The sequence below is a fragment of the Sus scrofa genome, chromosome 15, assembly GCF_000003025.6.
Source record: "Sus scrofa isolate TJ Tabasco breed Duroc chromosome 15, Sscrofa11.1, whole genome shotgun sequence".
Classification (NCBI taxonomy): Eukaryota; Metazoa; Chordata; class Mammalia; order Artiodactyla; family Suidae; genus Sus; species Sus scrofa.
Genome location: NC_010457.5, coordinates 68,617,491 through 68,637,840, shown reverse-complemented (window position 1 = coordinate 68,637,840; position 20,350 = coordinate 68,617,491). Strand labels below are relative to the sequence as shown.

The 20,350-nt window shown below is 35.2% G+C and overlaps 1 protein-coding gene across 1 annotated transcript in view; it reads right to left on the bottom strand.

The window, feature by feature from the left end:
• The window catches only part of SLC4A10 (solute carrier family 4 member 10), a 312,403-nt gene that overhangs the window by 17,169 nt on the left and 274,884 nt on the right, over positions 1 to 20,350 (bottom strand). Inside the window, 6 exon segments of the mRNA XM_021075903.1 lie at positions 3,040 to 3,162; positions 3,893 to 3,981; positions 3,984 to 4,065; positions 10,285 to 10,353; positions 12,301 to 12,552; positions 19,889 to 20,050. Of these exon segments, the coding sequence (XP_020931562.1) occupies positions 3,040 to 3,162; positions 3,893 to 3,981; positions 3,984 to 4,065; positions 10,285 to 10,353; positions 12,301 to 12,552; positions 19,889 to 20,050 (777 nt within the window).

Genomic DNA, 20,350 nt, shown 5'->3' with positions numbered 1-20,350 from the left:
AAACTAATGTTTTCTCAGTGCCATAAGACCAGAAGTGGGCTACTGATAGTAAAACCTTGGAAGACAAAGGTACAAGCTTGAAACTATCATCAAAAGGACAAGAGGTGAGCCTACTTTAAATTCAAGTCTCAGGGAGCTGAGACATTTCTGCTCTTTACCATCTTTCCAGATCACAATAAAAGTTACTCAATTAATTTGAGTAATTGCAGAAATACAACACTTTTGGAGGACTTATTCATTTACCAAGATACTGTACAATCTCCTGGAAGACTGGGCCTTGGTATAAGATGCCACAGTAAGAAGAGCACATCCTTCAGTGGAGTCCATAAATCTCAAGTAAAGGAAATACCAAGATCTGGGTGACCAAGTAGAAAAGCAACCAGAATTTAAGTTTCAGTGTAGTCCTCCCTAAATCTTCCTATTCTCTATACTGATCATACTCTTTTAACATTAATTCCAAGTTAGAAAGTTAGTAACTTTAAATTTCCTTTTCCTTCTCCAGTTGTTAGGTGGAGAATTATCCTTCTTTAATGTTCAATTGTGGATGATTTCTTCACTGCATTATTGGTTCACTTGTTTCTTTCTATGTACTTAGGATCACATTAAAGTATCACCATATTAATCTGCTTGAGAATTTAGAAGTCTATAAACCTGCCTGATTAACATATTGCAGGTCATTTTCCCTCACTTTTTCTCATACCCTGAACTGCAGGTACAGCTCTAAGTTTGCCTCAGTAAACTTTAATAATCTCTTTTTGTATCTTTTAGAAAATGTGAGTTCTAGGAAATTTAGTAATATTAGTCACTTCTAAAATCTTTATATAATCAGAAAACAGTCAATACCCATTGGTGTACAGTGTGTCTGTAATGTAAAAAGGTTAGAAGCACATTACATAGCATCTCTTCCTATCTGAAGTTAATAAATTCCAAAATGGACATATGGCACACATACATATAAGTACCATACATATGCAGCTATGGGTAATGGAAACAGCAGATTCTAATACATTTATGATTACTGTCAAATTTGTTCTCTTCTATTTCACAGACATATAAAGGAAGGATCTGAAATTGTCTTTGAATGATAAAAGGGAAGAACATTAAGAACAGTATATTACATATACATATTGTTTTTCTTTTTACAAAATTCCAGAAGGGCAAGAACATTCAATGGTATGGATATGGCCTAAGGAGAATGCTATAGAAGGGGTGATTATATGCCTGGGGCTGTTGCTAGCTTACTCCTACAGAAGTAGTAAAGACATTTGACAGGAAATAAAAGTAGGAAAATAAAGCAAAATTACATTTATAAGTTACTGTATCAGTGCACTTAATATTCTCATTATCAGAAAGACTGAAGGGAAGCTCATGCTCAATGTTTTGTATTCAAAGTTGTCTTCTTTAGAATTTAAAATTTCTTAGAAATTATTTTCAACCTGAATGTTAATTATGATAAGTACAGATAGTTTAAGGCTTTAGAATTTCTATATTATTGAGTCTATTTTATTTACATTTAAGTTGTACCAAATTCTGTCATATTTTTTCTCGAACAATAGCTGAGGATAAGAGCAAACCTTTACTAAAGCCCTAAAAACAAATACAGATTATGTAAATATCCTAGTTACAACGCTATTTTAAAAACTCTACTTAAATGAGAATATATCAAACAGAAAGGTAAACATTATAATTTTATAATATGACACTTTTAATATTTCATTAGCACTAGTAGAAGTATGATTCTAAGTATGCCTTCTATAACTGAAAAAAATTGAAATAGTCACATAGAATTAAGACACACCATCATGAATAATCTCTAAAAGTGGAATCCACTGTCAGTAATGGGACAGCATGAAAAAGTGAAGAAATACCAGACAATCACACATTATTTGTAGAAAACATCCCAGCTGAAATCTCATTAGACTTTGTGACCTCATCTGGACTTGTGGAATACTAAGTAAAACCTAACACCATTGAAATATTTTCAAATTATTTTCCCAATGGAAAGAGAAATATATCCATGGTTTGAGAGAATACACCACAGAAAGGAAATTGAATATATTTACTGACCACCTTGTAGCAGAAGAAGAAGTGAAGAATAATGCACAATTCCCACCATATATTTTCTTTCATTTTCATTTCTAGTTACATTGAAATTTTGTTCTTATATTTTACAATCTATGGCTCAGTCTTTCTGCTAAACTATGTAAGGGTCATTTTCTTCATTTACATTCTTTGTTGTTTTCATATACTTTAAAAATACTATGAATATTAGCCTCCAAAATATACTCAGACTTACACATGAACTTTAAAACAAATTGTTTAATATATGAACAGAATAGGATGAATCAGTAGTCTGTGAAAGTAATTAAATAAAACTTAAAACAAAGTGTTTAATATATGAAACAGAATAGGATAAATCAGTAGTCTGTGAAAGTAATTAAATCGCCCAAATTTCTCAGACAATATTTACTCAAACTTAAATGACTTTGAAAGCAAATCATACCAACATGTTCTCCTCTAGAGCATTTCATCTATTTCAAGAATAACTAATTTTCTCTTTTAATTAGAATTAAAACATGTTGATTAATACTTTTTTCCATAGAACAATACCAACAGTAATAATATCTCTTTTTTCTTCTCACCTATTCAACCCAAAAGCAATCATTGCATGACCATAAAGTGGAAATATTCAACCCAAAAGCAATCATTGCATGACCGTAAGTGGAAACATACTTAAGCATTAGTAAGTTTCTGCCATCCTCAGGGAGGAATCAGAAAAATAAGTTTTACAATTTGAAGGACAATGAAATACAAAGTATTTGTATATTTCACTAGGGTTTGGTTTCCTCTATCTGTACTTTCTCTGTTCAAGTTTCAACTTTATGATTCTAAACATTAATCTTCCAAAGCAGTCCACCTGTGGTTGTTAATAATAACTACCTAAAGATGAACATAATAATTTAGTTTTGCAAAGAGCTATTACTGTGCAAAGTGCTCCTTTTTCTTTTATTTACAAGATATTGATTTGCTCTGACTTACTTCTTTTTCAGCATCTTCTAGTTTCTTTTTCTTACTCTCAGGCATTAAATCATCCAACCAGCTGAGTTCCCGTTTGGTAAACAAAAAGTCCATCAACTTTCTTACAAATACCAGAGCTAACACCTGAAGTAAATAATAACATAGTTTAAAAGAGGGAAAATAGAAATGGATATGTAAATTTGTTTTTTGGTAGAAACAAGTTAATTTCAATTTGGGCTGAGACTAAAGTGAAATTTGAAAATGTGTGTATATAAAAGATACTGTCTGTATTTATGCTTCCTTCATTTCCTTTTCTTACCACATTTTCAGAATAATGGCTATGATTTTACCCATTATAGGAACCATTTAAAGGAGCTATTAAAGATACATATTCGATGGCTTCCATAAATACACATAGTTAATAGTTTAAATTATTTTAAATGAATGTTAAACCACTATTACCTATGCCAAAATACTTTAAATTATTAAGAGTAATTCAAATTCATTATATTTTTGAAGTATATGAAACTTGTCTTAACTATTTAATAACACTTAATTAAAAAATCCCCATAACTTTTAAGATTCACTAGTATATCTTTAAAGTTAAATTTTGGAAAGTTTACATTTTTCCATCAACTTCAATTCATTCAAATTACTAAATATTCAGAATAAGAGAGATAAAACTAATAAAAATCACTGGAATTAAAATATAATATGAAACCCAATCCTGGTCATCAGTTTTAGTGGTTAAAGTTTATATCAGGATTTCCAATAATTGTTCAAAATTATTGCATTGTTCCAACTTGTTCATAGACTTCCAGTGAGAGCAGAAAATCAGAGGAAGAGAAAAAGAGTTGACTTAGAAGTTTCATACCATCATGGGAAAGACAATAGCAGCTCTTGAAACCTTTATTATCCACAGAAGGCCAAGGCAACTCATCTGAATAACTGTGAAGAGATGGACTTTCGAAGTGGTACATGCCTTAGATATATAAAATCTGGTTGATGTTTTGCAGGCATCCAGAAGAGCTTTATTCTATCAAAGAACTGGAAGATAAATAGACTAAATGGCTTTCTACAAACAACAATAAAAGTAGTAAAAGTAAGTGTATAATATAGTTTAATATAATACATCTAGATCACAAGGTTGACATCTGGGCAGCAGGACAATGGGATTGCTATGCATACGCCCTGAAATACTACAATTTCAGTTTTATAATGTCCCGTATTTTCTTGAATATGGACACAGGTTATAATTTATAAGAGTTTAATAACATTAAAGCCAATGCTAAATGTTGCTCCCTGGAGAATATAGCCTTGAGAGAAGAAACATAATCATCAGGAGTTCCTGCTGTGGTGTAGTCAGTTAAGAACCTCACTTCAGGAGTTTCTGTTGTGGCTCAGAGGTAACAATCCGACTAGTTAGCCATGAGGATGCAGGTTCAATCCCTGGCCTTGCTCAGTAGCTTACAGATCTGGTGTTGCCATGAGCTGTGGTGTAGGTTGCAGATGCGGCTTGGATCCTGCATTGCTGTGACTGTGGTGTAGGCCGGCAACTGTAGCTCCAATTTGACCCTAGCCTGGAAACTTCCATATGCTGCAAGATCTTTGGCCCTAAAGATCAAAAAAAAAAAAAAAAAAAAAAAAAGAAAAGAAAAGAAAAAAAGAATCCCACTGCAGCATCTTAGGTCACTGTGGGGGTGCAGGTTCAATCCCAGCCCCTGTGCAGTGGGTTAAAGGATCCTGCATTGCCACAGCTGCAGGTCAGATTCAGTCCCTGGCCCAGGAACTTCCATATGCTGCAGGTGAGGCCATAAAACAAAACAGAACAAAACCATATTCATCATCCTCTTCATCATCACAACACAATTTCTTCCTTTACTTGACCCTTAAGCACTAGGGTTTCCTGGACTCTTTTTCCTGAAAGCTCGTCCATACCCATTGCTTCAGCTATCACATACTTGCCAAAGACTCCCACACCTCAATCTCTACCTCATCTCTCTCTGTCTTGAGCTCTAGACTCAAATACAGCTACTGAGTAGGATGTTTTTACCTTCTTATTTTGACTTTGCTATTTTGGCCTTGTCATTTTGATCCCCAACAAGGTTTTGGTGCTGTTTCTAAAAATACAAACACCTTGGCCATAAAGACTTAACCTAGAAGAACTATTGTTAATAAAGTATTTCCAGAGCAAATTTTAACTCAATTAATTTCTTAATCAATTTCCAAAAATGCTCTATTATTATTATTATTATTATTTTGCTTTTTTTGGGGGAGAGGGGGTGCACTTGCAGCATACGGTGGTTCCCAGGCTAGGGATCCAATCAGACTACAGCTGTCGGCCTATGCCACAGCCACAGCCACGCCAGATTCGAGCCACGTCTATGACCTACACCAGAGGTCACGGCAATGCCCTATCCTTGACCCACTGAACAAGGCCAGGGATCAAACACACATCCTCATGGATACTAGTTGGATTTGTTTCCGCTGCACCACAATAGGAACTCCCAAATTATTCTAATATGCCAAAGAACAAATGACCATAAAGTCAAGTATTAGTACCAAAACATCATGTTTTACCAAAACCTCCATATAACCCAAACTCAACATAAACCCATCTTTCCTTCTGTTTTTCCTATCTTACAGCATGGCATGATCTTCCCTCAGTCATCTAAACCAGAATTACACAGAGGTCAGGCCATCTAGTTTATTCATTCACATTCATATATACCTTCCAAAAAATTTACTGAAAACCTATGCAGAATATTAAGGGCTGAATTCTTTCTTGGTTCATCCTTCTCTATACTGCCCACAAATATTTCATTGGGTCTTTTTATTTCTAACTCCTAAATATCTCTTAAAATTTTATGTTATTAAATAAATAGAGTCAGTGCATGGTAGAGGTGGGTATAGGGAAGAAATAAAGCAAAATCTTCAGGGTTATAACTACTGACTGTTTCAATTTCTATAGAACTAATTTTTCCCAACTACCATTTCTCCATTTGTGAAGTTATATTATTGCATAAGTGTACTTCAGTGTGTGGGTGCTTCAATTGTTATTGCTTAAATGGCACATTTGCTTTACTTTAGATTCCTGAAGTGTTGGAATGAATATAAATGTGGTTATATATCTGAGTACAGAAACAGCATTCATGAGAACACTGAAATCTTTTTTTTTTCTGCCATCTTGCACAGTGAGAAGCCTAGATAAGTTTCTTAATATCGCCAAACAGGTAACACATAGATTCCTCTGACAAACAGGGTGACAAATTAATATGCTTCTTTTATTTTTAGTTTTTTTTTTTTTTTAATGGCCGCACCTGCGGCATATGGAATTCCCAGGCTAGCAGACAAAGCGGAGCTACCGCTGCCACCCTACACCATAGCCACAGCAACACCAGATCCCACCTGCATCTGCGACCTACACCACAGCTTACAGTAATGCTGGATCCTTAACCCACTGAGAGAGGCCAGGGATGGAACCCACATCCTCATGGATACTAGTTGGTCTCATCTCCACTGAGTCATAACAGGAAATCCTTAATATGCATGCTTCTTGGACTGTTGATATTTGGCAAATGTTTAATTATTAGTATTCAAGTAATGATAATCATAAATATATTCTTGAGTTTTGCATTTGCTTTTGATCTTATCCTAATATCAGTATCTCATTTTCCCATCCAGTTAGCCACAACATTTCAAATAGGAATTTCAACTTCCTGAGCCCAGGGCTCACTTAAGTTTTCACTAGTTCTTTTTTTCAGTGTGACACCCTATTTGTGCTTCATTTGTGTTATTTAGAACTCATTATACTTTTTCATGGGCCTTTAATAATGTTTTCCTCAATTTTAATTGAAAGATTCACACCCCAAATAATTCCAAATTTGACATTCTTGTTTAGTTTTAAACCTCATGGTATTTATATCATGTGAGTGGAATTGGGGGAAAAATCTGTTGAAGCCTATCAAAATGCTTTTACTTTGTTTCTTAAACTTCTGCTGTTGTATTTATGTGAGCCTGAGGCCTAATAATAAATACTTTTCACTTACAGATGAAATTAGTACTCATGGAACTTTTGCCAAAGGCAAAAAAAAAAAAAAAAAAAAGAAAGAAAACTCAGCAAAACAAATAAACAAAACCTCTTCAGTACTCTTTCCTGTCTTCACAAACCAATTCTTTCAAAATACACTTTTCATACATGAAGTTAAAAATGAGCAAATTAAATGTAATTTGAGTAAAATTAAATAACACCTCCTTCTTCCAAGTTAATTTACCCAGTGTCCGGATGAACAGAGTCATCCTATCTGGTGTGTACATGACCTAATATAACTTCATATTAAACTTTTGCCTTAGTTCTGATGTCCAATAATACCCTAAGGCTTAAGAGGTTTTCCTTCTCCCAAAGTCAAAAGCTGGTAAGTTGTTTATTCAGGAAAAGAGTTCCTGTGCTGTCTGTCTCTCAGGGTTGAGAGTTTAACTGTTCCATGGTGCTGCTGTCTCATCATCCATTTTGTGTGGTCAAGCAGCCTGCACTGACCTTAAACCACCCTAGCCCCTCATGCAAGCGCACACCTTAGATGGCTGCCCGCAGACTCACAAGTTAACTATAAATTCCTGATATAACTTCCCCAACAGCCCTCGTGATCAACAATCTCCCCTGCCTCCCACTGCCTTCTCCTTATGCACCCCTTAGATAACACCCTCACAAAGCTTACCAAAACCCTGCTCTTTTGATTTGAAGAGTCCAATTTGGCTGTAGCCCAGGAACCCCAAAGCACTCCCTAATAAAGGCACATGGCCCAGGTCCTGTCTCCTTCTCTCTGTCTTCATTTTGTCGTGACCTCCTCATGTGGCCCCTCAAGACCAGGTTCTTCCTGTGAAGACCTGTGAGTAATGAATTTCTCTATTTTGGTTTCTCTTGCAGTATGTTGTTGAACTGCAGTTCACCACCTAGCACCCTGGGTGCTACTTAAAAAGCGTTAATTTGACAAATGTGTGACACAGTCAGGTGACTTTTCCTTTCTCTGTTCTTCTCTGAACAGCAGTGAGTCTAGCTGTGTCAAAGAAAAAGTGGCAATTTATATTTTCTTTTGGCCAAGAAAAATAAACTATACCTTACAAATAAATAATCCTTAAAGTAGTTTTTTTTGAAGAAAATTTAAGCATTTTGCAACAATAACATTAAGTTATAAAACAAGATTATTCAAAGGCAAATTTAAGAAGAAATCTGTATTAGTTTCCTAGTGCTGCTGTAACAAATTACAACTTGGTGGCTTAAACAACAGAAATTAATTTTCTCGCAATTTGTGGAGGCCAGAATTCCAAAATCAAGGTGTTAGTGGGCCATGCTCCCTCTAAAAGTCATAGGAAGAAAACGTCCTTGCCTCTTCCAGTTTCCGGTGGTTCCTGATATATCTTGGCTTGTGGTGGCAAAATTCCAACCTCTGCCTCCACCTTCATGTGACCTTCTTTCCTGTGTCTCTTTGTGTCTTCTCCTCTTCTTATAAGGACCCCAATCATGGGATTTAGGGTTCACCCTAAATCCAGGTGAGCTCATCATGAGATAAAAACTACTTACATCTGCAAAGACTCTATTTCCAAATAAGGTCACATTCTGACATTCCAGGTGGATGTGAATGGGGGGAGGCACTATTCAACCAAGTACAGTAACATAAGAAGGAATAATTTGCCAACAGCCTCTGTAAAGATTTAGAATATACTTGTGGTGGTTTTAAAATGTGTCCACAATTCTTTAATATTATTCTCTTCAAGAGATAGAGTCTCATTTCCCTCCCATGTGTGCAAGCTGGGCATAATGACCCGCTTCTGATCTGACAAACAGAAAAAATGTGGAAGTGATTGTATGTGACTTTGAAGACTAAGTCAAAAGGTATGACAGTGACTTCACCCTCATTCTCTCTCTTGAGTAGCTCACTGTGATGGAAATTAGCTTCTATGTGGTGAGGACATTTAAGTATCTGATGGAGAAGTCACCTACCAACAGCTGGAGGGGAACTGATGCTTCTTGCCCATGGCTATGTGATAAGCCATCTGGGGACATAGATCTTCCAGTCCTATTCAAGCCTTCAGATGACTGCCGCTCCTGTCCATGTCTTGGCAGCAACCACATGAGACATCTTGAGCCAGAGTCACCCAGCTAACATGTTCCCCAATGCATGACCCATAGAAACTATGAGATAGTAAATGTTCTCTGCTTTAAGCCACTGAGTTTTATAGTAATTTATTATGTAGCAATGGGAAATGAACACAAAACGATTTTATTTAACCAATATTTAAACAGTTAATAAGGTTTTCTTTGTTAATTTACAAAATAATTCTATAAAAACAATCATAATAACAAGAGGAAAACAAACATACAAGGAAAAAAAATCACCCAGCATCACATTACCTTAACTGTTATTTTTTCTTTTACCTTAATTGTTATTTATCTACTTCCTTTTTATCCACCCACACTCACAGTTTCATAAACCTATGGTAGCTATGACTTGTTTTCCCACTTTTTCACTTTGCATTTGATTTTGCCATAAGCATTTTTACCATGTTACTTTTATGGTCATCATAATTATCTATTTTAAATTAATGTTCCATAGATTGCTTAATTATTTTACTGCTGTTGGATAATCGGGTTGTTTCCAATATTTTGATAATATGTGTTACAAGGTACATCTTTGTGCATAATTTATTTCTATTATCAGAGAGATGTCCACACACATGATTACAGAATCAAAGATAAGCAGCATTTGGATTTTTTTTTTTTTTTTTGTCTTTTTGCCTTTTCGTGAGCTGCTCCATGGCATATGGAGGTTCCCAGGCTAGGGGTCTAATCGGAGCTGTAGTCACCGGCCTACGCCAGAGCCACAGCAACCTGGGATCTGAGCCACGTCTGCGACCCACACAACAGCTCAAGGCAACGCCAGATCCTTAACCCACTGAGCAAGCCAGGGATTGAACCCACAACCTCATGGTTCCTAGTCGGATTCGTTAACCACTGCACCATGACAGGAACCCCATGGATGTATTTTTAAATATTCCACTATCTTTTTAAAAAAGGATCGTAATGTCTAAATCTTTTAGTGTTTTTATATACTTATGGTACCCTAAGATTATGAACCAATTTGAAATTTAATTGTGGACTGAGAGCTGCTCCTCAAGTAATGGCATTTTTTTAGCTATCACCTGACTTAGCATCAATAGACCTTAAGACAAATCATCACAGGTGTACCTGTATTACTGTAAGTAGTTTACCTGAATTCCTTTTAGAGATGAAGCACCCATATAAAGAAACACTCCATACAGCACTGGCATAGGAATAAACTGTAAAAGAACAATTGGATATAGCGTGGTTGAGATATTTTGTACTTCTAAAGAAAAACACAGAAAAATAAATAAATATTTTAGAAGCAGGATAGGGCAGAGCCAGAAGACAAGGGTTCAAATCTCAGCTCTAACATTTTTTTAGCAGCATCACCTTAGCGCCTTAGTTTCCCAATATCTAAATACAGATAATAATGGAGTTGTTTATAAGTATTTAACAGGTTGAAACCAATAAAAAGACACAAGTGATAAATAATAAAGATACATACAAGTGATAAATAATATTTATTATTATTATGCTACTTTAGGGAAATATGAATTTTGTTTCACAATGGTAAGATATTTAGATTAAAGGTGAAGAATGGAGCTAACATTCAGATGTTGTTCCTACATTAGACTAGATATTTGTAATTATGTGGATTGTTTAATTTTTATCTTTTTTTTTTTTTTTTTTTTGTCTTTTTTTGTTGTTGTTGTTGTTGCTATTTCTTGGGCCACTCCCGCGGCATATGGAGGTTCCCAGGCTAGGGGTTCAATCGGAGCTGTAGCCACCGGCCTACGCCAGAGGCACAGCAACGCGGGATCCAAGCCGCGTCTGCAACCTACACCACAGCTCACGGCAATGCCGGATCGTTAACCCACTGAGCAAGGGCAGGGACCGAACCCGCAACCTCATGGTTCCTAGTCGGATTCGTTAACCACTGCGCCACGACGGGAACTCCTAATTTTTATCTTTTTAATTGAAAGATCTCCTTATCTTTTTCTTCTATAATTACTTATATAACATAGAAACTAATTCTTGCAAATGTACATGTGTAAATTATTAAAAGTAAACTTGTGAGAATGATTAAATAAATCAATTAGAATTTTCTAAATATGGGCAGCTAAAATGATTTATAATTTAAAATACAATTGATACACCTTGGAAATATCTGTCAAAATTATTTATGACAAAAGAATTACTCTTTTTTTTTTTTAAGAATTACTCTTTAGGAGTTCCCGTCGTGGCGCAGTGGTTAACGAATCCGACTAGGAACCATGAGGTTGCGGGTTCGGTCCCTGCCCTTGCTCAGTGGGTTAACGATCCGGCATTGCCGTGAGCTGTGGTGTAGGTTGCAGACGCGGCTTGGATCCCGCGTTGCTGTGCCTCTGGCGTAGGCCGGTGGCTACAGCTCCGATTGGACCCCTAGCCTGGGAACCTCCATATGCCGCGGGAGCGGCCCAAGAAATAGCAACAACAACAACAACAACAACAACAACAAAAAGACCAAAAGACAAAAAAAAAAGAATTACTCTTTAATGCTCTTTAAAATGGATTCAATTGTTTTAAACGTGAAAAAATAAGTTTATACAATGATGATGTCCATGTGGTGGTTTTATGGAATATTTAAAATTCAAAACTGTATGTATAACTGAGTCACTTTGCTGTATAGCAGAAATCGGCACAACATTGCAAATCAACTATAGTTTGATAAAAAAATTATCAATATAATAATTACATATGCGGCTATATATGTGGCTGTGACCATGACACTGCTTATCTTTGCACCTTTACCTTATACTAAGTAATATTAACTGCAAATTTATCTGCTCACTGACAAGAAAATACTTTATTTTGTGTAGGCCTGCAATAAATTCAGGTCACAATTCAGTCAGAAATAAAAAGTGACTGTTTCCCATAACTTGATTACCATTTCAAAATTACGATAATTTACACATCAAATTTTACTTTGCCAGATTAAATTTTGTATGTATTTAAGGATTCCAAAATATAGCACATAATTTCTCTTGTTAAGAAGCTATATAAACATGGTAAAAAAAAATCATCACTTTCATCACATGCTGTACAATATTTACAAATTGATGGCTTAGATTCAAATGAAATTTCTTAAACAATACTAAATATATTCAGCTTTTTCTCAAATTCATAAAGGCAAATTTCATTACCTTCAGAATACTGGTCATAAAGACTGATGAGCCCATAAGAATAAAAATCATAAGCCCAGTAACCCTTTGTTCCCGAATGCCAAGAAATTTGGGTTGTTCTCCTGGAGCTGAACATTCTGATTCCAGTTTTAGGCTGTTGACATGAGTGATGGAGAGGACAGTGGCAGCCACAAACCACGGCAGGCCCATGATGGAGCACACACCAAGCATGACAGCCACCATTAACAGATCCAGATGGTACCCACAACCTTTCTGTTAAAAGAAAGAAAAGAGGATCCTCATACTACCTGAATTTAGCATAGAGACCAATGACACCACCACCATCAAACAGTAAAGAAAGAAAAAGAGATACCGTCTTGAATCTTATACAATTAAATTTAAATGCAAAATAAATTAAGATGAAAGATAATAGTCTCAAAATATATAACCCACTTAAAGAAAAGCTGCAGATGTTCCTACTGCAAATGTGACTATAGTGACTTCTACATATTTTAACAGGTTTAGTGTAATTCTGAGTTAATGATACATTAGTTTCCATCCTAGTTCTGTTGAATCAGTAGTCATTATCAAATACAGTCACTTCACTTAGGTTCCTTAAATGGGCAGGTTAATTTGCAATTCATATATCCATTCATCATGAACTCACACGAAAAAATTGAGTGCCAATCATATACTAGGCATCAGGTTGAAAAAACAAAGTAAGGGCTATGACTGCAACAGAGCTAAGAATGGCCTGGTTGTGAATAGAAACCACTTCCTGACAATATCCAAGAAGTCCTTTGCTAAGAGCTCCTAAAGATAAACTCTTCTTAAGCCCTTAGTTTCCAACTGCCCTCTTTTGTCTCAGTGGCAATTTTCATTGGGAAAAAAAAAAATCATAGAACCTAAACTTCCTTGTATATACTCATTTTTATCCTGATATAGTACTATCTTGTTCGCATCTGTTTCAGTTTCAGCAATAGAAAAATTTGGCCTCTCCTTAAAATGATAGTTTTTGTGTTTTCTATCTCCTCTAAGATCCTACTCCACTATCACTGATCTCTAGCTACTGCAAACGTCAGTGCTTTGTTAAACCAGGCAGGAAATATAAATGAGGGAAAATGGGTGCAAGGGGCAAATGGAAGTATGGGGAACTGGAGACTGCTCCCCTTGGGGAGGGTGATTTGCTAAGAGTTCGCTGAGGAGATAAATTGAAGGTGGGGAAGAGCTGAGTTACCCTCTCCCTCCATCCTCCCTAGGAAATTAAGAGTGTAAAGCCTCAGAGGTAGCAAATGGCTTGGCCTATTTTACATTCCAGCTCTTAATGGCTACTTCATGAAAGGTAGTATAATTAAGTAGTTACCAATGGTATAATTTCTGGAGGCAGATGGCCTGGGATCAAATGCTGGTTCAACCAGTGTTCTTAGGTAAATCGTTTTCTTGTGCCTCTGTTTCCCTATTTTAAAAAATGGTGATGATTCTAACAGGAGACACCTTGCTGGGTTGTTGTGAGAATAATTTGCAAATGATTTTGCAAGTCATTCGAACAATGTCTAATATATTAGTTAGCACCTAGTAAATGTTAGGAACCACTATAGTCCAGCAGTTGAACAATAAATTTTTCTTTTGTACTCATTTGTTTCAAGGCTCCTCAATAAAAGTATGTATATTTTCTTAAGGGCAGGTAAACTTAGGCAATTTAATATACTTCACAGTTTTTAGTGCAATCATTGATGGACAACAACAATCAAAAAGTTACAGACCAACTTTTTAAAAGAAAATGTGTATAACTGAAATATTTTTAAAATCAAACTTAGATGCATTTTTAAAATAAATACAGCTGTTTAATTTATTATTATTAACATGAGCAAAAAATACAAATTATTCTAGAGGAATAATTTTTTTTTTTTTTTTGTACAGGCAGTATTATCAAGCTGCAACCAGTTTCTAGTTAATCTGGAAGCTAATACATCCTGGAGTGTGAAACATACTGAATATTTGTTGCAGGTCATGGTAGCGTTTTCTTTCTTCTATTTCATTTTGTTGCTTGTTTTATTAAGAAAAATATCCTTAAAAATCAGTTGCACTTTCTTTCCTTTCTGCTTATCCCTGCTAAATTGTAAAAGTGCAGGAGATGACAGTGAGGAGAAAATGAGAGATCTCCACATAAGGACCTTTTCCTCCTGCACTGTCACCAATTCAGTGGCACCCTTCCTTGGGTCAGCTCTGGCACAATGCTCCAGTTCATCCAAACGCTTAAACTCAAACTCAACTTCCCTTGTGAATATGACTCTAGAAACTTTTTTTTTTTTTTTTTTTTTTTTTGCAAGTAACTCAGCAAAGATTGCATTACTAAGAGCTAGAGAGGTAAGAGAAACACCCTGGTGTCAGCATAACCAAAAAGGCATAAGAAGACACTCCACCAGGGTCATCCTATGCTTCCCTGGTCCTTTTGCAGAACATTTTAGAAGATGTAGCTGCACAGAATAGAATTCAAATTTTAGTCCCATTTAAGGACAACATCTCAACCAGTTAGAGTATGTTTTGTCCTAGGGACTTTGGAGTGAGAAGAATACAGAACAGTGAAGGACTTGACTACTCAAGCATCCACTGCTGAGGCAGTTCAATATGAATAGTACCCTCTGGGCTGTTTTGCAAAGTTGTGATACTGCTAAGAGAGAATGGAATAGGTCTAGGGGCAGAAAGATAAACATCAGAGAAGGGCAAAGGACACGGAGTTGAAGGTCAGGCTTGTGCTTTTAGAACACCCTGGACTTTCCGCATGCTCATGCTCACTATGGCTTAATAATGGGAGGAAGTCTTTCTTCATGATTATAATTTCCTAGAGCTCTTGTCTTAGTGTTTAAAAAATATGATATAAATGTAAACAGTGGGATTCTACAATGCAGGAAGCAGACAAAATAATGCTTTTGGAGGGAATCATTTTCCTTTTAAATTTAGAAAGCTAAAGTCAAGTCAAGTCCAAGTATATGATAAAAACAAAAATATAATTTCCCCTGGTTATCTACAACAATGGGAGCATCTTAATTTAATGTGAATCAAATAAATAAAGCAGTTCTGGCACTTTCACTAATTAATCACCATCCTTCTTCTTGCCTTTCATTTAAAATGTCTTTAAAAACTTGGTCTTTGTAACCAAATTATTAGCTGATAGGCATGCCAGCCAAAGGGAAGCATCCCTTTGTCAGAGAGAGAACTCTGCACCTTCTAACATATTTCTGTAGATTTTTTTTTCTGAAATAAAGACAGAACCAGAGCTTCTATTCTCACATTCATCCATGAATCACGGGAAATGGACATATGGGAGAAAAAGGGAGCATAGCAACAGGTGATGCTACACCAGACCCCACTAAAACCAACATGCAGCAAGACAAGAGGCCAGCCAAGAGGACCATCTGATACCCAGATGCCACTGCTGAAAAAATTCATTTCAAAGCTTGGCAGCAATTTCCTGCATCTGTCAAGTTAACCACATAAAAGACTATAGATTGACATGAAGAACCAGGCTGACAAAGAGGGCAAAAAAGAACATATCAAATGCCATAATCATCAAGAGAATGTGGTGCCAAATGAATGTTGCAAATGCATTCATTTACTCAAGTGCTCTGGGATTGTATTGCTGTTTATTAAAAATGATGTCAAAAGAAGCCTGAACTGTCTACAGAAACATGTAGAAAAGCCCGTGGTTGCATCTTAACAGAAACTTTCTTTTCTGAAAGATAATATCTTTCTATCTTTTCACTTTTAGAGGATGTGCTTAAAAAACAAGTGGATATTTTTACTGTTTTTCAAAGGGATTCAGTTAACCTATGCCTATTCCACTTCTCTGGGGCAGAAACAAACAAATGAGAAATGTTAGAGAGAGTACAGCTTTACATCTATGTATCATATAGATAATTTCCATTTTCAAGTTTGACACTTGCAACTAATACTTTTGAGTGACCCCAAGGATAATTAGGTGCAATGAGTTAAAATTTGACTAATTTTGAACTTCCTCATTCTGAGGGATAACTCAGCCACTTAGTCAGAGAATTGAGCCTAGACTCTTCAGCTCAGCATAGCTCTACTGCATATGCAGTAATACAAGATGATTTTTCAAATTTTTTGAAATAATCCTCTAAAAGAAAACCAACTACTGGCTTTGTTAATGAAAGTGAAGAAAAAGTGAAAAGATCTAAAAATTAAGTTTCTGAGAGATGAAGAATGAAATGATGAATTCTTAGGTGACTTGGACATGTGATATAGACTTATATGCATGATGTGGAATCTACCAGGTACGTGATACAGAAGCTGGAAATCATCATTCATTAAACTATCTCCAGGAATGCTCCAACCAAGGCAAAAGTGGGTTTTCAAGTGAGAAAAGAAAATCAGTAAAAGCTAAAAATGTGGTTAACTTGTGGTCTGGAGATATATTTAAGAGACGTGTGTCTTTTTGTGACAATGTGGTTCAAGTTAAAGCCAGAGACTGTGCAAACATTTCAGGGAAGCAACAGGCGGGGAGACTATGGAACAAATTGTTCACTCTGAGTAAAGAATATGCTGAGAAAGTGATTTTTTTTGCTGTTAACAGGAAAATCAGTAGCAAGAGACCACCCTATATTGAAGCTTAGGGAAGTCAAGGGTTATAGGCCAAAAACAAAACAAAACAAAACAAAAAAGCTCTGTGTAGATAAAATATGTCTTCACTGGAAGAACTTGCTTGTTTTTTTTTTGTCTTTTGTCTTTTTTTTTGTTGTTGTTGTTGCTATTTCTTGAGCCGCTCCCGCAGCATATGGAGGTTCCCAGGCTAGGGGTCCAATCGGAGCTGCAGCCACCGGCCTACGCCAGAGCCACAGCAACGCGGGATCCGAGCTGCGTCTGCAACCTACACCACAGCTCACAGCAATGCCGGATCGTTAACCCACTGAGCAAGGGCAGGGACCGAACCCGCAACCTCATGGTTCCTAGTCGGATTCGTTAACTGCTTTAGTTCATATTTGATTCTATAAATGCAAATACTCGAAAGGACCATTTAAAAAATGCTTTATTATATTTTAGCTACTCTACACATTAGTAAAGGGAATATAGAATATTTGTTGATTTAGGGCTCTAGAAAGTCTGTGAATGTCAAGGGCCTATGGGAGGCTCATGAAGAACAAGGAGTAAGCAAGCGCTATGTGATTTACAAGGTGGAAAGACCTAGAATGAGCAAGGATACAGGACAGCCAAAAAAATAATATCACCCTTAGCTAATCTTTCTGTTTCAATACGATGCCACTAATATTTAGAAAAAAATGCTGCCTGTATCAGTTTAGCCGATAGCATTTACAAAGAATAATTTCTCAGTGAAATCAGTGAGATTTCTGCCTAATTATAAAGGCTAAAAAATTTCCATAATAATGGGAAATAATGATTATATAGCTTTCTTTCTAAAACAGGAGACTTTCAGTGCATTTTAAAACATGTTTCATACAATGAAATATATACACTGTTAAAAGTGATAATGTAGAATTATATTGTTGACATAGGATAATTACCATGATAATGCTCTTCAACATATGTCATATGAATAGATATATTTAGGTATATAATAAAAATAGATATGAGAAAAATAAAGATGTTTTCAGTTTTAAAAAAAATAAACTCGTGTCTAGGGAAAAAATGTTTTCCCACTTCTTAGAGAGTAGCAGATTTACGATATTCAACATAAAGTTCTTAACACTGGTTTTGTGGATCTACTTAGTTAACTATATAACTTTAATAAGTTATGGTGCTATTTTCTTTTGCAGAAGGCTTATATTTTTAAAGCAAATAATATCTTTAAACTGTTGATTTCAAATAAGTAGATTATTAATCTTGAAAATCTGAATTTCTTATTTTGAGAGCAGTAAATGATTCAAAATTTCCAATATTGAATAATGTAGTTCAGTGGTATTTGGAGCCAGCTCGTATAGGCTTATAAGAGCCAATTGTTTAATTTTCAAAATTTTTCCTGCCAATTGATGTCACTTTCATAGCTTGAAATGGGCCATGATGGGAGAATTCACATAATGAAAATCAGTAAACATTATAAATCAGGGTCTTTCTTTTCATACACAGAGAACTGGTTGTTAAATATGTACCAGCACACCACTGGTCTAGTTCTTAAGACTTCATGAACTATTTTTGTAGAATATATCTTTAATAATTAAAATTTTCCTGAAGTTCCCATTGTGGCACAGCAGAAACGAATCTGACTAGGAACCATGAGATTGTGGGTTTGATCCCTGACCTTGCTCAGTGGGTTAAGGATCAGGTGTTGCCTTGAGTTGTGGTGTGAGTTGCAGACCGTGGCTGGGATCTGGCGTTGCTGCAGCTGTGGCATAGGCCGGCAGCTGTAGCTCCAATTAGAGCCCTAGTCTAGGAACCTCCATATGCTGTGAGTGCGGCCCTAAAAAGCAAAAATAATAATAATAATAATAATAATTAAAATTTTCCTTTGACAAAAATAAGTTAATATGAACTTATTTTTAAAAATGTTTTGAGCACTCAAGTTGCTTTCTACAAAGACAGTGAAGAAGATTGTTTACTTTAAGACAGGTACACATTCTCTTTAATATAATGGAGAAAATTCCTTTTCAGTAAGATTAATTACAAAAAATTGTGCTTTCCTATATTTATTAACTACTACTTCTGATCAAATAGTTCAATCAATTAGAAATTTTTTAAATCTTTCTAACAAATGTAAAAATTCTATATAGGATGATTTCTGCTGCTCTGACAATGAAAAGTTTCCAGAGTTTAAGGAGTATATGAAGATGGCTGGCAAATATCAAATATCCCATGATGCCAGAACAAACAAGACTGTGCATGTTCTGTTTTTATAAGGTTTGATTCAGAGTATTTTTAACCATTTAGTGATTTTGTTGACTTTATTTAACATATTCCCAGAAATGATAGTGCTCACATCACAGATTTCAGACAAACTACATACCAGCAAACAACTGATTATTCACAGCTGCAAAATGGCAAGGTCAGAATACAATAAATAAGGTATATTCATATTTATCCTCTTTGTAGAGGAAAGTCACTGAAATCTGCAATAAAACTTGATGAAGAGGTCACTTATGAACTATATAATATTTACAACCGGAGTTTAATGTCATGGACATTATAGACAGAATTAAAAAACAAATACTTGAAGATGTAATTTGTTCCAATAATGAATGCAATCAATTTAATATACTTAGGGTCAAATAGAGAAAGAGAAGAATGCCAGATGTAAAACAATTTGGTAAATCTACTCTTCACCAAAATAGACTGTTATTTCATTAAAATGTGTTAAACATGGTAAAGAAATCTGGAACTTCATCAATGTTTTTAAATTTTAAGCCCTGGAGATGAGGTTTCTGAATTTAGATTTATAGTGTTATAAAAAATTAATTAATTATTTTTAAGCTCATTATATGATAAAAGTTCTATGAATATAGAAAATAAAATTACAAATCTGAAAATATTTTAATATTTTACAATGTAAATGACTAAAGAATTCAGGCAAAGTATAATGAACATCAATTGATGTCAGGTAAGTCACACTGATTACATTAAAACAGTTGTTAAAATATACCTTTAGTTTATGTTCTTTTCTGTTGATGATGACAGCTGTAATCTGTTGGTCCATAAAAATTAGAATAGTACAAAGCAAAGCTGGAATAATAGCAGCTATTACTGTCCACCATGGATTTGGGCCTAAAGGTGTAACAAACCAGCCACGATCATCTCTTGTGGGCTGTGAAAAATTAAAGAATGTAGAGTTATTAACTGGGTGAATGAATATCAAATCAAATTGTCTTACAGATTCTATCAGGAAAGACCTAATTATAAACTGATATGCCAAGTGAGTTATATTTAATAATAATGATAATAATATTCACAAAGCATTTATAAGGCACCATTCTAAGTCCTTTAAATATTTTAACTCATTTTTTCTTTACAACATTCTAAAAAGATACAGATTAGGAAACTGAGGCATAGAGAGGTTCAGTAAATTTCTCAAGGTTTCAAAGCCAATAAGTGCTGGAGATAGGAT